This window comes from Denticeps clupeoides, chromosome 11, assembly GCF_900700375.1.
Source record: "Denticeps clupeoides chromosome 11, fDenClu1.1, whole genome shotgun sequence".
Classification (NCBI taxonomy): domain Eukaryota; kingdom Metazoa; phylum Chordata; class Actinopteri; order Clupeiformes; family Denticipitidae; genus Denticeps; species Denticeps clupeoides.
In genome coordinates, this window is record NC_041717.1 from 18,233,001 (window position 1) to 18,255,836 (window position 22,836).

General features: G+C 46.0%; 1 protein-coding gene across 1 annotated transcript in view; it reads left to right on the forward strand.

The window, feature by feature from the left end:
- Positions 1-5,942: 5,942 nt before the first annotated feature.
- LOC114799368 (transmembrane protein 132D) overlaps positions 5,943-22,836 on the forward strand; it is a 42,354-nt gene continuing 25,460 nt past the window's right edge. Inside the window, exons 1-2 of the mRNA XM_028995960.1 lie at positions 5,943-6,218; positions 14,977-15,883. Coding sequence (XP_028851793.1) covers positions 6,146-6,218; positions 14,977-15,883 — 980 coding nt within the window. The 5' untranslated portion in view covers positions 5,943-6,145. The remainder of the gene's footprint in view (positions 6,219-14,976; positions 15,884-22,836) is intronic.

Sequence of the window (22,836 nt, forward strand, 5' to 3'; positions counted from 1 at the left end):
GATGTTCATAATTTGTGCCATGAACTGGATGTGTTGCTACTCTGTGGATTCGATGTAGTTCTGACTGAAATCACAAGGAAACAAGAAAATTCTTTGAAACGGTGAGACAATATGTAGGAGTGGGTGCTGCTTTTCAGTCTTATTCAAGTGTCCAGGATGAGAATAACACATTGAGGTGACATTTTGGACTCTTTCTTTAGTAAATTCTTAATAAATTTGGTCATAGAATAAAAAACAAGTGACTTAAACTCAACACACTGTATCAATTGGCAAAAAAGAGGCTTGAAGTTTAAAATGAGAAAAAATATTTTTGAATAAAATATAAAAGGGTGGTAGTAGGCTAGTGGGAGCAAGACACTTAACCCTGAGTGTCTCCAGGGTGACTGTCCCTGTAACTACTGATTGTAAGTCGCTCTGGATAAGGGCGTCTGATAGATGCTGTAAATAAAATCTTTTATGTTTTTGCTCACCTGTAAAATTGGCAGAATGTCACATATCAATAAAAAAAATCATTTATCCCACAGAATAGAACATGAGGACTGTAATTTTTTGAGCATCTTTCTGAAACCCCTTTTTGGTGTTTGAGCGAAGGAACAGCGCTCTTGCATTGTCTAGTCTAACCACTAGATGTCGACATTCGACAATTTAAATACTGCTGTTTTCTACCAGTTAAAAAAAAAAAAAAAAAAACTACCTCGATGTGTGCAAAGCAATCATAAATGACCTGATTATTGTTCTGCAGCAGCAGGCTTGGACCTGCCAGCATAAAATTCATGATAATAATAATAATAAAAAAAAAAAAATCCAATAATATGCTTGACTAGCTGCCCACCTTGCATGTCACACTGGGCTGAACATGCGTGAGGAGTGCTCCGTGAAATGAAGGTCAGGGAGGAACACATGGCCACTGGGCCGAGAGTCTCTGTCAGACAGCTCAGGTAATCCACCCGCTATTAAACCTGCGTGCGAGACTACTGCTGCAGCTGTGTGTGTGTGTGTGTGTGTGTGTGTGTGTGTGTGTGTGTGAGAGAGAAAGTGAGAGAGAGAGAGAGAGAGAGAGAGAGAGGGAGAGAGAGATAGAGAGTATGCAGTGAAGTATACGGGAAGTTGTGTTTAATGGAAACCCACGAGCACGATGCCACCTGAAAAAATGTAGTACGTCTACCCAGAGATCTGGAACAAATGTTATTTGGATGTTTAGTGTGAACACAGAACCAATAGTCAAAGGTTTGGGAACATCTACACTTTTTACACCGTAGAACAAAACTGAAGATTCAGAACGATGAAATTACACATGAGGTAACCAAAGCAAATGTTTGCATATTTAAAAGTTCTTCGCACTCTCGGTCTCTCTTGACATTGGGGGATGGGAGTTCCTCGACTGAAAACCTGATTTGACTTTTCCCTCTGTTTAAAACAACTAACCGTGTTCGGTGAAGTCGATCCTTTAAAATGGCATCTGCCATAGTCTCCGTAGCCTCCACAGAAGGGGACACCAAGCCTGGTCCTGGTGGTGTGGACATTTTGGTTCTGCATCTGGTTCGACCTCTCGCCTCTTTACCGGCCACTATAGAAAGGTCTGAGGACGAGGCTCTTGTGATCCCTGCAAGTTCTTCCTCTAGCAGAACTTGTCCCTATTAGCCATGTTTTCAATTGACAGACAGACAGACAGACAGACAGACAGACAGACAGACAGACAGACAGACAGACAGACAGACAGACAGACAGACAGATAGATAGATAGATAGATAGATAGATAGATAGATAGATAGATAGATAGATAGATAGATAGATAGATAGATAGATAGATAGATAGATAGATAGATAGATCTACGCAGCCTCCTCGTACGCAGCCATGCCTCTGTTATGCGCGCTGAAATAAGCATGGGCGTCCCTGGAAAAGACGCCATCTTGAAGGAAGCATTCGAGACATACTTCGGCAGTGATGGTGCCATCGCAGAGGTGCAAGTTACTGTGCAAGTTATCTGGTAACGGTCTGGATGGTCCTCTTTCCTCTTTAGTCGGCCTCACACGGCATCCATTTTTTCTCAGTACGGTTTATTTGGCATCTCCTAATGTAACTACGTGCTGTATGTGCTTGAGAGGGACTTCCTGGTGACGGTTTTTAATTCAGTGCCGTCTGAGGGCTCGGAGATCGCTGCCATTCAGTTTAGGCTCGCGCCCTTGGCCTGTGCGCACGGTAATTTCTCCAGATTCCCGGATTCTTTTCACTATGTTATGCACTGTAGAGGGAGGAATGCCCACATTCCTCTTCATCGATCCTCTGGCCTTCTTTGCTCCTAAAGGAGTAGGCCTGTCCTCAATCATGATTGCGAATCTCCTGTTAACATCACCAGTTTCAAATCACACCATTATTCAGGTATTATACCTCATTACTAACCCCCAAATCGCCCCCAGCCCAACCTGCAAGCCTGAATGGCAAGAATGGATATTTATTTACAAATCAAACACAAATTATCTTGTGTTCATACTGTCTGCAATGAAATAACAGTTCAGGGAAATTTATTCACATTTTCCACCCTGTCCCGACTGATTTGGGGTTGAATATCCCTATCAATGATCTCCGTTCTTTGTTCTTTTTTTTTTTTTTACCCCTTCCATACCTGTTTTCTATTCTTACTTGCGTTTTTGTTTCCTCAATAATGGGTTAATATAATGTTAGTGGGTTAGACACTCACCTAAAACCACTTACAAACCCCACTTACTACCATTGTACATGACATTACATTTACATTTACAGCATTGTGTCCCTGGTCGCTTGATACGTTAGTATAAAGTAGTATTCTACTCTTTGATTTGTTTGCCTAGTTCATTTAAAGTGATTTAGTGAACGTTTTTTACTGTGACATGCCCTGGCGGAATACATAACCATCTGTCACGATCCGAACCGGCAGGGGTTGACTCCGGATCCGAAGTTCGGACCGGAGTTTTATGTTCGTCTTGTGCAATGTTCCCTGATCGTGTTCACCTGGTGTATATTTATATAATTGTATAAAACTATCCTGTTCGTGTCTGTTCGCCGTCGGGTCATTGTGCATGTTAATGTTCCCTTGTCTCGTGTAGTTCGTATTAAACCCCTGTCCCGTGATCGTGCGAATGCGTCCTCCTTCATGCCATGTCCAGCCCACCCGTGACACCATCATATTTATGCTTAATTTTGCACAAGGTCCCAATATTGCATATTGATGTGTTCTGATTCTGAGAGGATCTACACCAAGAGGCCATCCGTCCAGAAGCAAGTAGAGTTCTAACTTCAAGTGAAGGTCATCATCTGAAGATGTTCCACTCCAGGGGTGTCACTGTCATTCGTCTGAATGAGCCGGAAAATGAGCCACGATGGACTGGCTGGTCATGCTGGAGAAGTGGAACTTGTTCTAAAACGCGGCGGATCTGTCACTCTGTGTGAGACCCTGGGTGACAAGTTCCTGCTTGAGTGATCGCACGGGTGATCTTGGTGTCCTTTAGTCAAAAGAGGGCGCCACTAACCCACGATGTGTACATCTTAAATCGTTGGTGTTGCCAATTTATTATAAAACAGTAGAACATGCATCAACATATATTCACTGCATCTGACTAATACAAACCATCAGAGCGAGAAAAACTAAATGGTTTCTCTGGACTCGGGTTAGAGTAGAGATAACCACAGTAAAACCACAGTAAAACGTCACTCCGCTGTAACTGAACGTTCTCCTTTTAATCTTCCACTTGAGTAAAAGCACAAAAGTATTTGCCTTCAAAGTGTCAGAAGAAGAAGTGCTTTGATTTATTAATGCCCTATTATCGTGTTTGTAACAGGACTCCGGCTCAATCAAACCACTTGAAGTGAACAGCCTTAGATCATCCATCTTTCAGTAGAACATCATTAATTACGCTGACTCTGACGTCTATTAAATTATAATAAGTGCAAATAGAGGTTCGCTATATTGCATCTATCTCCCTGTGCATTAACATGAACAGAACGAATCAGACTTTTTTACAATAGGAACCAACAAGTTCAGGAATAGTGTTATTTGTTATCTACTTACAGGTAAAAAAGAACAACATATTTATCAGAAAATTTAACAGATAAATCCATAACTCCATGAAATGGAGTAAGAGGCTACAGTAACCAATCACCTTTGCTTTGCTACTGTCCAACACTGATATGGAGCTCAAAACAGAAAAAAGAAAGAAAAGAGAATTAAACGTCCAACGAGATGGATCTGGGAGAAAGCAGTGGAGATAAGATGGAGGAACCACGAAGAGGGACGAGGATCTGCTCAGACCACCAGGACGGACGCTCGTGGAAGGAACAACCAGAAGAAGGAAGGATGGAAGCAGTGGGTGCTGTGGATCACGAAGATTAGGAACATTCGCAGCTCTTTTGTCCTTGAGAAATGAGTGTGATCAGTATATTAATCCGTTTGCTGATGCAGCAGGTCCTCGACTAGCGTGAATCTGGCCGGTTTGATCGCTTATTTAATCAGCGTGACTGTTTTCAGCTCCACAGCTCCGATGAGAGTATTGCGAAATGGTTTTCTAATGATCAGTCGCGTGGAAGACTTGGCATTAGTGAGCCCAGCATCGTTCTACTGGAACCCAAGGCTAGTGATGGCTGAAGATGAGCCGCCAGTCTCCAGCTACCGGGGCCGTTTACAACGTGAAGAGGGCCGGGACCGGAGGTTTGATCGATTCAGTGTGGTTTTAATCAATCTGACGTTGGACGGAAAAATAGTTTTCTTTTGGACGGAAGTGTACGATGAACAGCTGCGCTCTGCAAACGTGGGGTACATTTATTACGTAAAGACGGGACCCTTTATGTAATAAATGATTTAACAGATGTGCGATTCTCCTGCAGTTAGATATAAGAAACATTTTTTTTTTCCTTCAATATGTGTGAAGCGTAAACTACTTAATCCGAATCGATTATGTGACTTTGCATCTAGATAGATAGATAGATAGATAGACGGACGGACAGACAGAAACACAGACGGACGGATGGATGGAAGGATGGATGATGGATGAATAGACGGACGGACAGACAGACAGACAGACAGATAGACAGATTGATGGATGGATGGATAGATGGATGATGGACGAATAGACGGACGGACAGACAGACAGACAGATAGAAAGAAAGATGGATAGATGGATGAATGGACAGACAGACAGACAGAAAGACAGACGGACAGATGGATGGATAGATGGATGATGGACGAATACACGGACAGATAGACAGACAGACAGACAGATAGAAAGACAGACAGATAGATGGATGGATGGATGGATGGATGGATGGATGGATGATGGACGAATGGATGAATAGACAGACAGACAGACAGACAGATAGATAGACAGACAGACAGACAGACAGACAGACAGACAGAAACACAGACGGACGGATGGATGGAAGGATGGATGATGGATGAATAGACGGACGGACAGACAGACAGACAGATAGACAGATTGATGGATGGATGGATAGATGGATGATGGACGAATAGACGGACGGACAGACAGACAGATAGAAAGAAAGATGGATAGATGGATGAATGGACAGACAGACAGACAGAAAGACAGACGGACAGATGGATGGATAGATGGATGATGGACGAATACACGGACAGATAGACAGACAGACAGACAGATAGAAAGACAGACAGATAGATGGATGGATGGATGGATGGATGGATGGATGGATGGATGATGGACGAATGGATGAATAGACAGACAGACAGACAGACAGACAGACAGACAGATAGATAGATAGATAGATAGATAGATAGATAGATAGATAGATAGATAGATAGATAGATAGATAGATAGACCGAGGGGACTCGGAGTGGGCGTGGCGTGGCGTGCGGAGGCTGCAGGAAGCGGCTCGGAACCCCTCCCTCCCTCCCACCTCCCTCCCTCCCTCCCTCCCTCTCTACTCCCTCCTCCCGCGCACGTCGGATTGTCGTGCAAATGAAGTGAAGGCGCGTTTCCGCAGCTCCAGCAGCGGCCGGAGGAACTTTTACATCTCAGACAGACGGAGAGAGAAGGAGAGAGAGAGAAGCGGCACCGAAGCGTGGATTCCACCCCCAAAGTGGACTTCGGAAGGACACGAGGCTCCGGAGAGGAAAGTCCTGCGGACCCGGCCAAGATGAGCCTTAGTGCCCACTTCTGGAGGACTTCCCACGTACTCCTGGCCACGGTGGTGGCCGTCGCCACGCAAGGTAGGGCGGCTGGACCCTCCCGAGTTTTTAAAAACGGACGATAACAAGTGGTTCGATTCCCCGGGGAGCCCAGAGCCTCGGGGGATCGGCTGCCTGGTGGGTGACGGTCCGAATCGTGTCGATTTTTTTTTAAAAATTCATCTACGATGCAAAGCTCGCCGGGACCGCCGGCCGTTTACTAGTAGGAATTCAGCCGCCGCTGAGCTGATCTGGGATCAGGCCCCTCCGTTCGGGTCGTGCGATTAATCGTTGGTGGCGCGATATCATTATCGATCCCGGAGCGGCGCTGCTAACCCGGGGAAAGATTTCTCCTGATTAGATTAAAGGATTAAAACTAATTAGGCTGGAGCTGCCACGAACACACGGAGGATCATCATCATCCTCTTCATCATCACTGAGCAGCTACTGGACTGTTAGATTATCTTTATGGATCTTTCTTTGTAGTTTGTATAGAATGAGTTTGAGGGCTGAGACAATATTCTTCTTTTCTCAATATGGATGAAAAAATGAATAAAATGAAAAAAAGGAACATTGCGAACATCATGCAGGCTCTGAAGTTGGAGCTGTGGATAATAAAAACCATCGCCACGTGATTTCCTGAAGTAGCTCTCGCCTGATCAAATATTATCCGCAATCCAAACGTAATTTGTGGAAATAATTACGACTGAGAAATAGGCCCAAGTCTGTAATCTGAATAAATCGCTGTAAAATGTTCTAAAGGGTTTTTAATCGGTTAGTTGTTTGCGTGAAGAGAAGTTGCCGCTGCTGAAGGTTATTTTAGCTATAAAAAAAAATACAAATATCAGGAAAACCCATCAAATTGTTTTACTAAAGGCTGAAATGTGGAACTTTAATTCCTTCGATTAATCGAGAAAAACTGCAAATTAATCGGTCATTGATTTGTTAGTTGTCACGTTGATCTGATGTTTTTTTTTTTTTTTTTTTTAAATCCTCACCCAAAGTGAAATGAGTAAAATGTCATGAACCTCGTCATGAGAATAGCGCCGTCTTATTTCCTCACAAATCTCATAACTGCCCCAATGAGGGCTATTTCCTGCGGACATGTCCAGGCTGAGTTTATGATAGTTTATGAGTGGATAAAAAAGGATAAAAGAGTTTTTTTAAAAGCAGCTTTCAGTCCCGCTGGATGCAGAAATCCTCAATCAGCAGGGAGGTTTGACCATCTCTCTCTCTCTCTCTGTTTCTTGCTCGACCACTCTGCCTCCTTTCTGTGATCAGAAAGACGGTTTTATTTCTTGTTTTGTGGTCACCCTCGTCTTTAAAACTAGAAAAATTCAATCGGTGCCCCAGTTTTTAGGTGGACCCAGCGAGTAGCCGACAATAGCCGGGGCTCGGAGCCTCCTCGCGTGGCAATTCGCTGCCTCCTCGGCGAGATTAAACGCATCTTGACCCAGAAACGGTGCCCAGCAGCCTTGCGAGCATCTGCAGCCGCTGTGCCGTCTGCAGTGCAGCCAAAGCCGCGGCTGTCCATTACTGCCAATCAGTCGTTCCACAGGTCGCCCCGCTTCTTAACTCGCACCGAATGGTCAGCACGCCACGCACGGAAGTTGTCTACATGTCATTGCGGACACTGAGAAAAGCCAATTCAGTCTTGTTTTTTTATTGCACTTGATGAACTCCATCCCGTGGTTTGAATATGACCTAAAAATAGCGCATGCATTGCAATAAAAAAAAAAAAAGAAACAAATAAAGCATTGCGGGCTGCAACATGAGAGCCAGCAAGGTCCTAGACAGACCAAAAACCCTGCAAATCAAAATGATGGAAGCCTTGGTATTTCACAATTGATCGTTTTCTTTGTCGGTTTTAAGACCAAACCAGCTACTCGACTGATCGAGAGAGAATATCTAAGCTTGCAGGTTGACCAGTTGTCAAAGTAATTGCGCGTTGCAGGCCGAGTTGTGATAGCGGTGTAGTGCTGCAGCCTAATGGCGGCTAGGAATCATCATCTTCTGTCCAGTGGACCCCGTCATTGATCGGGGGTCATGGATCCTCGCGCGCGTTCATTCTTCCTTCAGATAATCAATGCTCCTCACTTCACTCGCCACTGGTTATTGTGTGGCGCTGACCAGTGTAGGTGCGACTGAGTCCTTCATCATTGGTAAGTGGTTTATTGGCAGCAATGCGAACTCATTCGTTATTCAGAATAGACCTGGCACTTTCCTTCAAGTGCTTCAAACCAACTTTTTTCTTGGAGATCGATTTGACGCACATTCATTCACTTTTTTGTCTGAAGTCGAATGGGCCAGTGGTGGCCTAGCGGTTATCAGAAGGTTGCCGGTTCGAACCCCGATCCGCCGAGGTGTCCCTGAGAAAAGCACCGTCCCCACACTCTGCTCCCTGGGCGCCCGTCATGGCTGCCCACTGCTCACCAAGGGTCATGGGTTAAATGTAGAGGACAAATTTCACTGTGTGCACTGTGTGCTGTGCTGCCATGTATCAATCAACAATCACTTCACAAAAAAAAAAGAAAGAAAGAGATTTTAATTCCGTGGCTTTAGCGCCCCCTGTCTGGTCCTGCCAACTTTGATGAGTAACTGGAAATGATCGTGCCTCCGAGTCGGAGGGGTGATCGCCATGCCGACTTGGGAAGGTTAGGGGTCGCTCCGCCACACAGCTGCTTGTTTAAGAGGCCGTTGCGGTGGAAACAGCTGGTGGGAGGATTTGCTTGTTTTACCAGCCAAATGCCGAGCGCTCATCAAGGAGAGAGCAGGAGGAGGGAAAGCCGGAGGGAGTGGCAGTATGGATGGCCATCGATTCCCGATTGATTTGGGGCTTTCGTGGCCCATAGGCGCTTGTCAGTCAGATTGTGGCATCTGCGCGGGGTGAAACTTGACCCGGTGACATCTGGCTTGGGATTTAAGCTGGTAGAGCAGCGAGTTTGCCGCTTCACCTGGTGGGGCAGCTTATAGGCCTTTTGGGGACGTGGCATCGCTGAAAACATAAAAAAATTGGAAATGTCTGGGGTTAATAATGGCTTACGCTGCAATACGTGGAATATGTTCTACTGGATATTTAGACCAGCAGCCTGTGAAGTTGGAAATAAATGCTTTCTATTCCCGGCGTAGATGGGCCATTTATCTTCTCATGGCACCACTACGGTCTGGAGATCTCGGGCGGCCCAGATGCTGATCAATACAATCTGCGGGATAAACGGGCGCTACATATTTTTCCGCTGATGGCAGAGAAGACCTTATATCTGAGTGAAGGCTGATTTCCTTTCGTAGAGCGGCGCCATGCTCGGCCGTTCGGCCTCTATTCCTGGCTCTATCTGCCGGCGTGTGTGTGTGTGTGTATTCAGAAGCACTCGCGACGCGTCGTGGTCCCACGAGAGCGTTGTCTGTGACAGCAGCCCGCCATCTCCTCAGCTCTCCAGGTGCCGTATCGGGGCCCGCTGGGGAGGGATTAGGGTGGAGAGGCTAATGGGGGAACTGCTCCTCCGCCAATGTTCAATTCAGGAGATTCTGACGTATAGGGTGACTTTATTAAAATCGTTATTAATGATTGCGGTGACAATATTAAAGTGAAGTGATTGTCACTTGTGATACACAGCAGCACAGCACACGGTGCACACAGTGAAATTTGTCCTCTGCATTTAACCATCACCCTTGGTGAGCAGTGGGCAGCCATGACAGGTGCCCGGGGAGCAGCGTGTGGGGACGGTGCTTTGCTCAGTGGCCCCTTGGTGTGCAATTTGAAGCCACAAGCCTTTGTTACCATCTAGGCCACTATTTTATATGTTGTTCGGTGTAGAATTAAAACGTTTGTTAAGTGCCTTTACTTATCACAGGGCACAGGGGGGTTCTGGGACGATGTTCACCAGTCAGCCTGTAGATCAGAATGCGAAATGGAGAAGTCACGTGACCGCTGACTATTAATGTGCGCGGTGATGAGGCTAAAGCAGGGGCGATATATCAACACCCCTTTTATTTATGTATTCTCCGCGGGGTGTTGTCGGTATCGGGACGGGCGAGTGCTGAGAAGGCGGCCGTGCTTTGGACTGATTACATTTATGCATAATTCATGCGTGAGAGTGCGTTTACATAAAGTGCATAGTTTCAGGGGACCCGTCCCCCTGTCATTTTCACACATTTGTTACAGTGTGACAATAAGGAGAAAACATGGGACAAAAGAGGACAAAGACAGAGGGGAATCTGGCTAATCAAGGCGAGAAACGAACGCACCCTTCACACTTACGTTAATTTACACACTCTTGTTGTTTAAAAAGTATTTCAAATGAGTCTAACACACACGCGTGCGCACACACACTCACAAAAAAAAAATAATCGTCTAGCACTCAACAATTCCCTCGCATGTTCTATTCTTGACAAGTTGGGCCTTATCAGGGCTCTTAGTTTAGTAACTATAGAAACCGAACGGGAATTGCTGGTGTCTTCACCTTGTAAGTCGCTTTGGATAAAAGCGTCTGCTAAATAAAGTCGAGTAAAGTAAATTTATGTGTTAATGTGTTCCTCAAACAGAACCTAATGTCGGGCGGCTCATTTCCAGCGTGGGCTTTTTGAAGAGCTGCGCCCTAATAACCAGACGCTTTATGTAGTAATATCGGCTAATCCCAGCGCCAATGGCCGACCTGTTAGAGCTGAGTTTACTGTCTAATTCCGTAATGCCTCGTCTCCGATCGCCGGTTCTGTTGCTGATGTTGCGCTGGATGTGAACGGTGCTCGAATCGAGCGGCATAACGCCACTTGACCTTTCAATTCAACACGCGATCCAACAGGCATTGTTATTATGGGCATTACGGTACGATTACCTTCAATTGACCCGAATATGAGACAAACCCACGTTTTCAATGCTGATACAAACACTTGGTGCAATTTGCTGGTATTTCATTTTCTTTTTTGTGATGGTCTTAAATGGAAGATGACACTTTTTTCCATACATACTTCCATACATACTGAGACAGAGATGCTTATACTCCGGCCAATAGGATTTTTTTTGTTTTTTTTGTTCTCCAAATGACCTTACAAACCTTACAAAGAACTTGTGGAAACTATATGAAAGCTTGTTATGCAACTTTAGTTTGTACCTTTTTTTTTTTAAATGGACAGAAAAATTAGCGTCAAGTCATCGACCCGCCCATTTACCTGTTAAGTCAGTGTTATGACGTACTGTTCTATCTAGAACCTTGTTTTAGTGTAGCCTACACGAGCAGGAATAAAAGTGTGGCTTCCTACCTTCACAGACTTCACAACCCGACATGTTTGTGCTTGATGAACTGGTGAGTCCTACCGTTTCTCTAGCTCTTCCAAACGGACGAAGCCTCACGCCAGCGATACCAGTCGCAAAACATTCAACCGGACCTGGCGAGTCTCGAATCTCTGTCCCAGTTGCTGAAGAATCTGGTCCGGCGCAGATGCTGGTCACGTTGAAAGGCCGCCGGCGTGGTTTTTTTCCGGGCAGAGGACCTTAAATCTCCCGGCCGCTGATGAAGGGCGACACTGGGCTGCCGGGGAGGAACGAGGACAGGACTCCCTGACAAGCAATCACTGGGCCTGTTGGAGAAATTCTTCACGTCGTCCACCGCCCGATCACTCCCTTGCGTCTGTTTTTTTTTTTTCCTAGTTTCAAAGACGGCAACCCGCCTGGGACTTATCTGCAGGCCACGCCCGGGCTGTAGACTTGTGCATGGGGCTAGATTACAATGAAGAGTTTTTCGGGAACAGTCCGTCCAGGCAGAGAGCGGGTGATGAATTATTATTTTTTATTTAGACAGCAATTTGGCCAGCCCACGTTGGGGTCAAAGCTTTGGGGCAGTGATGGCCCAGCGGTTAAGAAAGCAGCCCCATAATCAGAAGGTTGCCGGTTCGAATCCCGATCCGCCATGGTTCCACTGAGGTGCTACTGAGCAAAGCACCGTCCCCACACACTGCTCCCCGGGCGCCTGTCATGGCTGCCCACTGCTCACCGAGGGTGATGGGTTAAATGCAGAGGACAAATTTCACTGTGTGCACCGTGTGCTGTGCTGCTGTGTATCACAAGTGACAATCAGGAGGACGTCGGGAGGGGGAATGGTAAAAACGGCTGTCAGGACGAGGCATCTCTGCTACTTTTGCACATTCCTGCACATTTTGCCCATGTTTGAAATAGCCAACTAATCCACTTACACGCATCCTACATGATGTTGTCCAGTTATGTCGTGGTCGACCTATTCATTGTACAGAAAAGTTCTACTTTTCTCCTATAGAGAAACCTGTACAGTATTTAAGCTTTACTTTTTAGTTAGTACAGTTTAGTTTGTACATATATATTTTTCTTTGTTTCAATACAAGGTATACGGTGTATACTGTTGTACTGACAATAAACCAATCTTGAAATGACACAAAGCAATAGTTGATCTTTTTCGTATTCGTAGTTGCATTTTTTTTTTATTTTTACATACATATGCATATGTGTATATGTATATGTACAGAAATATTTGTGTGTGTGTGTGAAAGTGAAGTGATTGTCATTGTGAAACACAGCACAACAAAATGTGTCCTCTGTGTTTAACCATCACCCTGAGTGAGCAGTGGGCAGCCACGACAGGCGCCCGGGGAGCAGTGCGTGGGGACGGTGCTTTGCTCAGTGGCACCTCAGTGGTGGATCAGATTACGGGTCCGTTTCCTTGCCCACTTTGCCACCACTGACAGTGTGTGTTGTGTGTCTGTATATACTGTATACACAAACACACACACACACACACACATATATCTAATTTTTTTTTACTTTAAATTTTTTTTAGGGTCCCCCCACCCAACTTGTTTTTTTTATATATATATATGGAAATGTATTAGTTCATTTGAATAGTATTTTTGAGGAGCAGTTAGCACACATATTGTATGTTTATATGTGGATTATAGAGTAGAAGGTCAGGGTGACTTTGTTAAGCAGTCATCTCTGAGTTGAGAAGAAAGCCGAAAGTAAATGCAGAAGACTATAAATAATGGGCCTCTGTACCTTATTACAATAAGCTCTGTTGCATCTGTCGCACTCGAGTTCGAGAGTAATTGTCTGCCGGCGGTTCTGTGCTAAATTAGTCCGGAGGAACGGGCCTCGTCATTAGTGACTGAGAGCTTATCGCCGGCAAACAGATATCCGTCGGAGAGGAACGTGGGCCGCGTTCTCAATTTCCCTCCGCCAGTCCACCAGTCGTCCAGGAGCACGGCGGACGAAGATCCTCGCCCTAACGCCGCCGCTGTCGCTAAAAACTGAGGCGCTCTCAACATGCGAGGCAACTGGCCTCGACTGGCCTAATGAAAAAGTGAAGCCGACCCCTTCGCTTTAATAACTCAATCGAGTCTCGGTTTCGTGCAATCGTTTAACCCGTCGCTGGTTTTTTAAATTAATTTTTTTCCGATCGACTTCCCGGAAACGTTTGCCCTGTCCAACACTCACGCCGCAAACGAAACGCCGTATTTCCCCCATTTTACGGGGTGGCAGGACTGTGCCGAAGGCGGCGGTGCATTCGGGGCCGTCCCGCAACACCGGCCGGTATTGATTATCGTGTTGTGAGGGGCTGATGTTCGCGAAGCGCTTCACTCACGTATCCCGCGTCTGGAGGAAAACGTAATGGACGTGTGCGAGTTGCAGTATCGATTTTTCATCAACCGTCTAAGGCCTTCTCTCGTACTGTACCGTATACCGTATACATATACGCTACGTAGCCTGTAGAGCAAATATGGGCAGAATAATGTATAGTTAGAATGAAATGAGTGAGTGAGAGTGGTCATTGGGAAAGATGGGCGAAAGTATAAACTATGAATATAAATATAAAATATGAATTAATTCAATTATTGCAAATGAATGCATATTATATTTATTTAAATAAGAAGCAATTTCCTCCCATCTGGCAACACCGGTGGCCAACTGCCTTCGATTCTCTTCTATTCTCTTCTTATAGAAAAGGTGTTTTGCATGGGAAGAGGTGACTGCAGCAAAAGTGTTTTTGCAAGTGAAACTATGTGAAGAACTGAAGAAGTGCTCTGCTGAGCTGTGAGAGAGTCATTCACTAACAGTGTGTGTGTGTGTGTGTGTGTGTGTGTGTACATGATCATAACCGTTCATGTCGGGATCTTCACCGCGTGGGTCCTGGTGAGACCGCGTCTTCTCTTGATATGACACTCCTCAAACGTGCGGCATTATTACCAATGCTATGACTGCTCAAACATGTGGTTTTAGTTTCTCGAAACCGAGAGAAATATATTTTACACAGCAGATGCAAATTTGTACTCTTGGGGTCGTCTTGGGGAAAAACGGTTTAATTAGTCTTGAAAAAAGGTGGGCATCTCCAATACTGTATCCAATATATAAATCTAAAAAATTATTTAAAAAAATGGTCACAGGCCTCATTAGCACTATTTTTATTTATTGGTTTAAATTTAATTTGTAATTAAAGTACATTTACATTTACAGCAATTATCCAGAGCGACTTACAATCAATAGTTACAGGGACAGTCCCCTCCTGGAGCAACTTAAGGTTAAGTGTCTTGCTCAGGGACACGATGGTAGTAAGTGGGATTCGAACCCGGGTCTTCTGGTTCATAGGCGAGTGTGTTACCCACTAGGCTACTACCACCCCTAATTACATCTAATGTGAAATCTGCCAAATTGACAGGAGGAAGTAAATATCGATTTGAGCAGATTCACATTGTGAAGAATGATGAATTGTGAGACTTGTCCAGCATCGTAGTTTGTAACGGTGCTCTAGAGAAATAACGTTTTCTTTTCTGAATTTCTCAGAGTTGGACAGTCAGGAGATGGCCGATAACCCCAAGAGCCCCGCAACGTTCCCGCTCTTCCTGCCCGCGAGCTTCCAGGTGCGCGATGCCGACTACTTCTTGCTGAAGGAGGCGGGGCAGGACTTCATGCGCAACTCCAGCATGCGGAGCAGCACGCAGCCCCTGCTGGTCGTGCGGGCCTCGCGCCACCCCGTGTTTAACGTGTCCTACGGCGTCCACTCCGTCCAGAGGCCGGCGCCGCTGGATCTGCTCCGCCCGGTGCAGCTCTTCCGGCCGTCGCCGGGGGTCTTCACCTTCGACTGGAAGGTGAACTGGTTTGTACTGACCCGCCGGGTCTTCTCCAGCGCCCCGCGGGTAAGGGTCCTGTTCTACGTGGCTGGCAGGGACTGGGACAGGGGCCAGCGGGACCCCGGGGGCGCAGCTGACCAGCTGCCCTGCGTGACGGTCTACGCTTTCTGGCAGACCCAGGAGGTCCGGGGTTCTTGCGTGATCGGGGCTCAGCGCGGAACATGCATGGCTGAGGTGGAACCCCCGCCAGGATGGTTCAGCCTGGCCGAGGGGACCTCCAGCCGCGAGGGACCAGCAACGCCGGCCCGGGGTAACGCCATGGAGCTCTACTTCCAGGCCCAGCCCAGCATCCAGGGACAATGCGGAAACGGCGGGAGAAGCAGCGGAGGTAGGGTGGGGGGCGGGCCAGAGAGGGCGGAGTACACGCCCATGACGCCGATGAGGAGGATTGGGAGCGTGCGCCTCCTGCAGGAGCCCCCGGGCGCCGCGTCGGTGGCCCAGCTGAGACTTGGAGATGCGATCGTCATCCAGTTGTCCTCCAAACCTCTCAAGCAGACGGACATCGCCAGTTTCTACATCCTCATCAAGAGCGCCTCCGCCCTGGACACCTTCACGCTCAGGTCAGGCCCCTTTCTCGCATGCTTTAGGCTGGTGCAAAGATGGTGCACTACCGGTCAAAGGTTTGGAGAATAAGATGGGGGTATTCTGAAGACTCATGAATGCAAGAAACATGATTAGTTCTTTAGACTTCAAGACTGCACCACTCTCATCGTCATTAGCAGCTTCATGAGACGCTCATGTTCTCAACATAGGAAAACCTCCATCACAGCAAAACTTCACTGCTTTGAGGAAATATTAAGCATTTTGGCATTATTTCCTTGTTTAGTCCATAACATCGCATGTAAATGAGGAGGTCTTTCCAAACCTTTGACTAAAAAATGAAGGATATTTTTTATGTTGACAGTCATCAGTTTTTTTTTTCCGAGCAGCAAATCAACATTTGCAATTTCCCTTCCTTAATCGAAGACTACTAATTGGCAATTGGGGAATTCCAAAAGTTCATGTCAAGGAAAAAACTTCAATCTATTTCTTAATGCAGCCCCATGCCGTCCCAGCAGCAAAAAATCGAGATCTAGATCTAAAATCTGAGTTATGATGTATGATTACTGTGACATCTCCGTGCTTTTTCAACACAGACACGTGTTTTATTTATGAATGTCTGTGTACGACTAGATCTATTCACATCCTGAGTGGCCGTGGGGGGAGAGAAAAAAAAAATCAAGATAATAAATCGGAGAAAATTGGGAAATGGGATTGACGGCCGGATTACAGGCTCGTTCGCTGAAAATATGATAGACGGTATCAGCCTTTCTTGGAATCGGTGCAGATTATCCGTTTCGTGTGCGGCGTTGCGGGTGGGAGCGTGGCGCTCGGCTGACCACACACACGTCTGCGCGCATAAAGCATATTAGTCACCAGCCTTTAGCCGCCTGGGATTATAAGGTGCCGCGCCACTCCAAGTGATTTCCTTCTCCTGGCGTCTGACTATTCCATTTTACGGGGTGCATTTGGGTCCATCCATCATTTAATGTTTCTTACCTGGGGCTGCTCTGTCAGCCGAGCCTTCTCTGGCCATTAATCATCGTTACGTAGTTCCTCCTCTTCTGAGCCTTGTTGGAGGGGCATTTTCGTGGAAATCCTCCGACCGCCGCATCGGCGGGGCCGGCAGCCGCCTGTTGCTTTGGACCACTTCCCATGTCTGCGCTCCCATGATTCCACTGAAATAGCTTATTATATTCACGTGTGGTTTTACACTATTCCATTATTCCACTATTCCAGCCTTGCTGCGTTTCTTTTTCTGTGTTGTTCATTGCTATTTATGAAGAAATGCCACAGAGGGAAGATCTGCGCCCAAGTACATATAGCAATCATACTAAAACGTGTGTTTTTTTGCAAGATGCAACACTTTTAATGCACTTTTCTAACTTCTGTGTGGAGCTTTATAGGTCGCAGGGCTGCAACTATTTCGATAGCTGACTAATTGCTGACTATAATCGATTAGTCGTCCCCCACGGTGTGAGTGAGAGATCGACTTCCTTCCAGGTCCGAGTGAGCGTGCAGTAGGTGTCAGAACTGGGTCGGTAATGATTTGTGGTGACCCTCTGGTAGATTTCGGGCCGGTTACATCTCATCAGCAGCTCAATGCCAGGAACCAGGATCTAGAGTAGCTCAGAGAGAGACAGATTAGACTCGGGTGCCTGGGAACTGGGTGCCTATGTACCTATTGAGTGCAACATGGACCTGGTGAGGACGATTTAATTCAACCGTATCACCGTAAGTAAGGCGGAATGCCGGAGGCAGGGTTATAAAATGCATTATGTGGTGGGATCATGAGGGCGGTGAACAGTGATGGCATTAACCAGGCCTATTTTTTTGCTAGCTATGATCTATGTTCATAGACAGGGTAGCTATCCTCACTGTTTTTTTTTTTTTAAATAGGTTTTATAACTTTGTAGACACCAGAGATTTTTCAACTGGACATTTTATTCTTCATATTTACTGCAGGATTTAGCAGAGCTGGTCTTGGGTGTACCCATCCCCTGGAGACACTCAGGGCTAAGTGACTTACACAATGGTAGTAAGTGGGATTTGAACCTGGGACTTTGTGGTCTTCTGGTTCATAGTTCATTGTGGTCTTCTGGTTCATAGCCGCTAGGCCACTACCACTTTACCACCACCCCCTTGTAAAAGCCACGTAAAGCCTTAATGTTATAGCTTATAGCATGATCTCATGAGTGGGATCACCCCCATAATCCTCAGCAGTGTTTGCAACCTATCTGTAACGCCTGTAATTTAAATGATGTGTGTGACAAACAAGCACGCTCAAATATTAGGCACAAATATCATGAATCTGTAAATCCTGTTTTATTGAAATCATTTAAACTCTTCTCACTCTTAAAAGAAAAAATAAAGATGCAATGAATTTGTAATATTTCTTTGCACAAATCCATTGCAAGGTGTATACAGAATTTCTTTCTCTTAGCCTCTGTTCCCCCCAGTATACATCACACACACACACACACACAGACACACACACACAAACAAATATTATTCCATGGATGAAGGGGTGCACCAACACTCACATTTGCCTCTGTGGCCTACCATTGGCCATCTGCTGCGAGTGGCGAGTTTTACGGAGCTCCTGCAGGACCTCAGACCCAGCTGCAACGTTGGCATGGCGCAGTCACAGCAGCTCCACGGGTCAGGAGATGCTGTTTGCTCTCGTAATTGCAGATGGCATCTGTTTCTAGATGGCATCCAGAAAGGTCAATGCTGGCCACACACAAACACACACACACACGCACGGAAAAAGTGTTCACACAGGTGCACAAACATGCATACCAATGCGGAGACGGGGGCTTGCGTGACCCATTCTGCTCATGGGATGCAGGAAGTAAATGCCTGTAGGAATACTCCGCGTAAGCATGACAACAAGAGGTGGGAGCCTTTCGGTTTCTGGGCAGTGTGTGTCCCGGTGTGTAGAGTAACACACTCATATCCACAGGCCCACGCACACACACACACACTTTCACTGTCAGCTCCACTCTTCCAGTGCATTCATCTTTTCTGCCTCGCTGCACTCCTCACTTTGGTATCAGCTGTCATGTTATCCCAAGCGAAAAGAACACACACAACACACACACACACACACACACACACACTCACTCTCATATGCATAAACATCAAGCAAAAACAGTTCTTTCTTACACCACAGTCTCTCACATTAACATATGCAAAGGGCATACGAACACAGATTGTCCTAGTGTATCAACGCATACACGTTAACGCGCATTAACGACTTTTAATTAACGAGTGCGTGGACCGCGGGTGACAATTGTTGCACTTCAGGCTCATTTACGCTCCCTTACGAAAAGAAAGACGGCAGTTTAACACTTTAATTGCTGCCTCAGCATTGGGGACAATAAGTACAACAAGACAATCAGTACTCTAGGGGGCTGCTGAAGTTCCTGACATTCCTGGCAAGATCCAGACATTCAGACGGCAACAAACATCGCATCAGTGAAAGGTTGCATTTATTGCATCTTAATGCATTTATTAAGAAAGTGTAAGGGTGACTATGAACAAAAAGTTCCACCTTTTCATTTATGTGACTCTCTTGAGCTATTGGCGCGATTGCTGGGGCAGCGGTGGCCTAGCGGTTAAGGAAGCGGCCCCGTAATCAGAAGATTGCCGGTTGGAATCCCGACTGAGGTGCCACTGAGCAAAGCACCGTCCCCACACACTGCTGCCCGGGCGCCTGTCATGGCTGCCCACTGCTCACTCAGGGTGATGGGATAAATGCAGAGGACAAATTTCACAGTGTGCACCGTGTGCTGTGCAGCTGTGTATCACATGTGACAATCACTTCACTTTAAACATGTATCCATCTTTAACGCTGCTTTTTCCCTTTGGCTCTGAAAGAATCGTGGGTGTATTTTGGTGTAACATGCTCTAAAAACCAACCAGAGTCTTATTGAAGGCAATTAATCTAATTGTAACTTTTGATTAAAATTTTGACTTTCAATGATTACAAAAACGACATAACCAGGGTTGAACAATTTCTAATTTGGCAGGATGCCCTCCGACTTCGAGATAACAGAATTAAACCTGAAATGCTGTTCACAATAGTGCTGCACATAATTATTAACTTTAAAAATGTTTTGTTGTGAAGTTACATCTAAAGAGAACACTGTAACGCTGTATGGACCAAATACCAATCACAAACTAAAGCAAACGTAAACTCTATAGTAGTAAAACATTCCATCAAGAATCAGTTCTTGCGACGGAATGCGCCTCTTGGATTGAGAGCCTGCTTCGTGGGGCTTCGTTTCTATTGGTCTCACGTCAGTGCGTCGCAATGCAACGACCACGTCGCCCCCTGGAGACACTCAGGGTTAAGTGTCCTGCTCAGGGACACGATGGTACTAAGTGGGATTTGAACCTGCGTCTTCTGGCTAATAGGCGAGTGTGTTACCCACTAGGCTACTAGCACCCACGCATATAAGAAGTTTAAAAACCTGCAATTTCACTGAACAGTTTGGTTCCGTAGATCTTTTACAGATGCCCGATCCGTAGTTAAAACGTGACACGTTAAAATGATAAAAGTTTGATTTCCAAAAAATTCATGATTCTCCCCCTCAGCTGTTTCCTTGAAAAGTCCGGCTTCCCTGAAAAAGTCATTGCTGGAATGGCGGATTTACTGGAAACTGTCCTACAAATGTAATCCCCACAGAGCAAACGTGTGCGACGAGTGCATAAAAGATGCGCCTGTCCTTCCACTGCACATCCTGCTGTTTAATGGACAGAAAGAAGGGGACGGACACAGACCTTCCTCGGGGGCCGCGAGAGGTGACCCCCGGGCGGCGTCTGGTAGAGTCAGAGCACTCGGCTCTTTCACTTTCGCAGATCTTCTGGTCTCTGTGATGACTTCTACACCGGGCACAGTACAGACAGCAGCTCTCCGATTACCTGCAAATCTCTGTGTCCTGAAGACACCCGAAGACGTCCCACGTTGTGATTTGTTGCTGAGGCCACCATCCATCAGGGAAAGAAAAAAAAAAAACATTAAAGGACATACATGGTCTTTAGAGGTCAACAATCTTTTTACATTTACATTTACAGCATTTACCAGACGCCCTTATCCAGAGCGACTTACAATCAGTAGTTACAGGGACAGTCCCCCCCTGGAGACACTCAGGGTTAAGTGTCTTGCTCAGGGACACAATGGTAGTAAGCGGGGTTTGAACCTGGGTCTTCTGGTTCATAGACGAGTGTGTTACCACCTATGTCAAAAAGTCTTCCCCGCGTCAAAGAAGCATCCACGCGAACGCAGGTTTCGAGCAGAACGTCCAACTCCTTCTTCCCACAATGCATCATGCTGCAGTCTCTTTCCCGGGTAGCTGTCAACAGCACAGACGAGCTTATCCCATTGCCGCTTGATGTGTGCCCGTTGTAGCTGTTGCGTGAAGTAGAAGTAAATCGATCTAAACTCTACCTCCCATGTGTAGATTATGAGTACCTTATATTGGCTGTTTTGGCCCATCCGTGGTCTTTTATATAGATATATCTTGTGCTCGATTTTAAGTTTTTTCCCCGAACACAGGAAGCAGTGGGACTGACCCAGAAGTTAAGCCCTGCAGCCATATTCACTATTTATCTTTTTTTTTTTTTTATAAACCCGGTGCACGACACTGCTGCAGCGTGTCCTTTTCAGGCCGAGTGTCACGACACAGACTGCTGTCTCATTCTGGTGTAATCTTAACATGCAGGGTACAAGAGTGGAGGACAGAGGACAAGCTGAACGATGTTGCGTTGATTAGATATTTATGATGCAGCCTGATTACTGTGTGTGTGTGTGTGTGTGTACATCCATGTGCCACTGTGACATTTTTCAAAGCAAATGCCACTGCAAATGTCTCATGAATACAGAGCAGAATCTAAACACGCCGCATGAAGGAAGCGTAGCGTTGTGTTGTATTGTTGTATTGTGGTTGCAGGAAAGTCCTTGATTGACCTCCCACCCCTGACCGACGGGTCATTCATTGCAGAGGCTTAAAGTCTCTGTTCATGGTGAGCTGTGCAGACAGGAAGCTACTTGGGGATGGGGTCAGGGGTCAGTGGCATTAGTGCAGCAAACACTTACTGTAAAAACAGTACTGCATGGTGGAAACCAGCTCTATTCAAAATATACAGAATTTTACCAGACGCCCTTATATAGAGCGCCTTACAACCAGTAGAGACAGGGACAGTCCTCCTGGAGACACTCAGGGTTAAGTGTCTTGCTCAGGGACACAATGGTAGTAAGTGGGGTTTGAACCTGGTACTTTGTGGTCTTCTGGTTCATAGGCAAGTGTGTTTCCCACTAGGATATTAACCTGATGTTTGTCAGGACCTGGGTAAGATATTAAAAAGCTAGATATATAAAAAAAACATGTCCAATTGCAATTTTCGAGTTATTTTTATATTAAGATTTCCTATCGGGGTGTAATCCTGTTTAAGTAGTTTTACAGAATTATTGCAAAGCACAATTATTTGTACCACTTTCAGTTACGATTCCGATGGTGATCAGCGGTTTGTTGAAGAGCATGTTGTAGTGCGTAGTAGCCTAGTGGGTTTCACCCTAGCGGGTACTTTACCCTGCAGAACGGCGTCTGATAAACACCGTAAATGTAGTTCACACTGAACATCATAAAGGCGAAAACGTTGTATACCGTTATGATTGAGGTTCAGGCTCAAATGATCATCATCAACTGGTGTCTCATTGTGACAGACTCTTGGCTAAAAGTCTAGACTAAAAGTCCAAAATAGAAACCCCTGTCCCTTCGGACAGATGCTGCTGTAAACAAGGTGCCAATCATTGGCATTCAGCAGTGGTGCCCTCCGTCCAGGACACTGCAGAAGGTTCCCTTTGTGACGTCTCACGATTGAGCTTGGCCACACATCAATAATTTATCAGAAGCCCATGTATTATTTGCCACTTGGCCACCACAGCTGCATCGCCCCCCGCACCCGT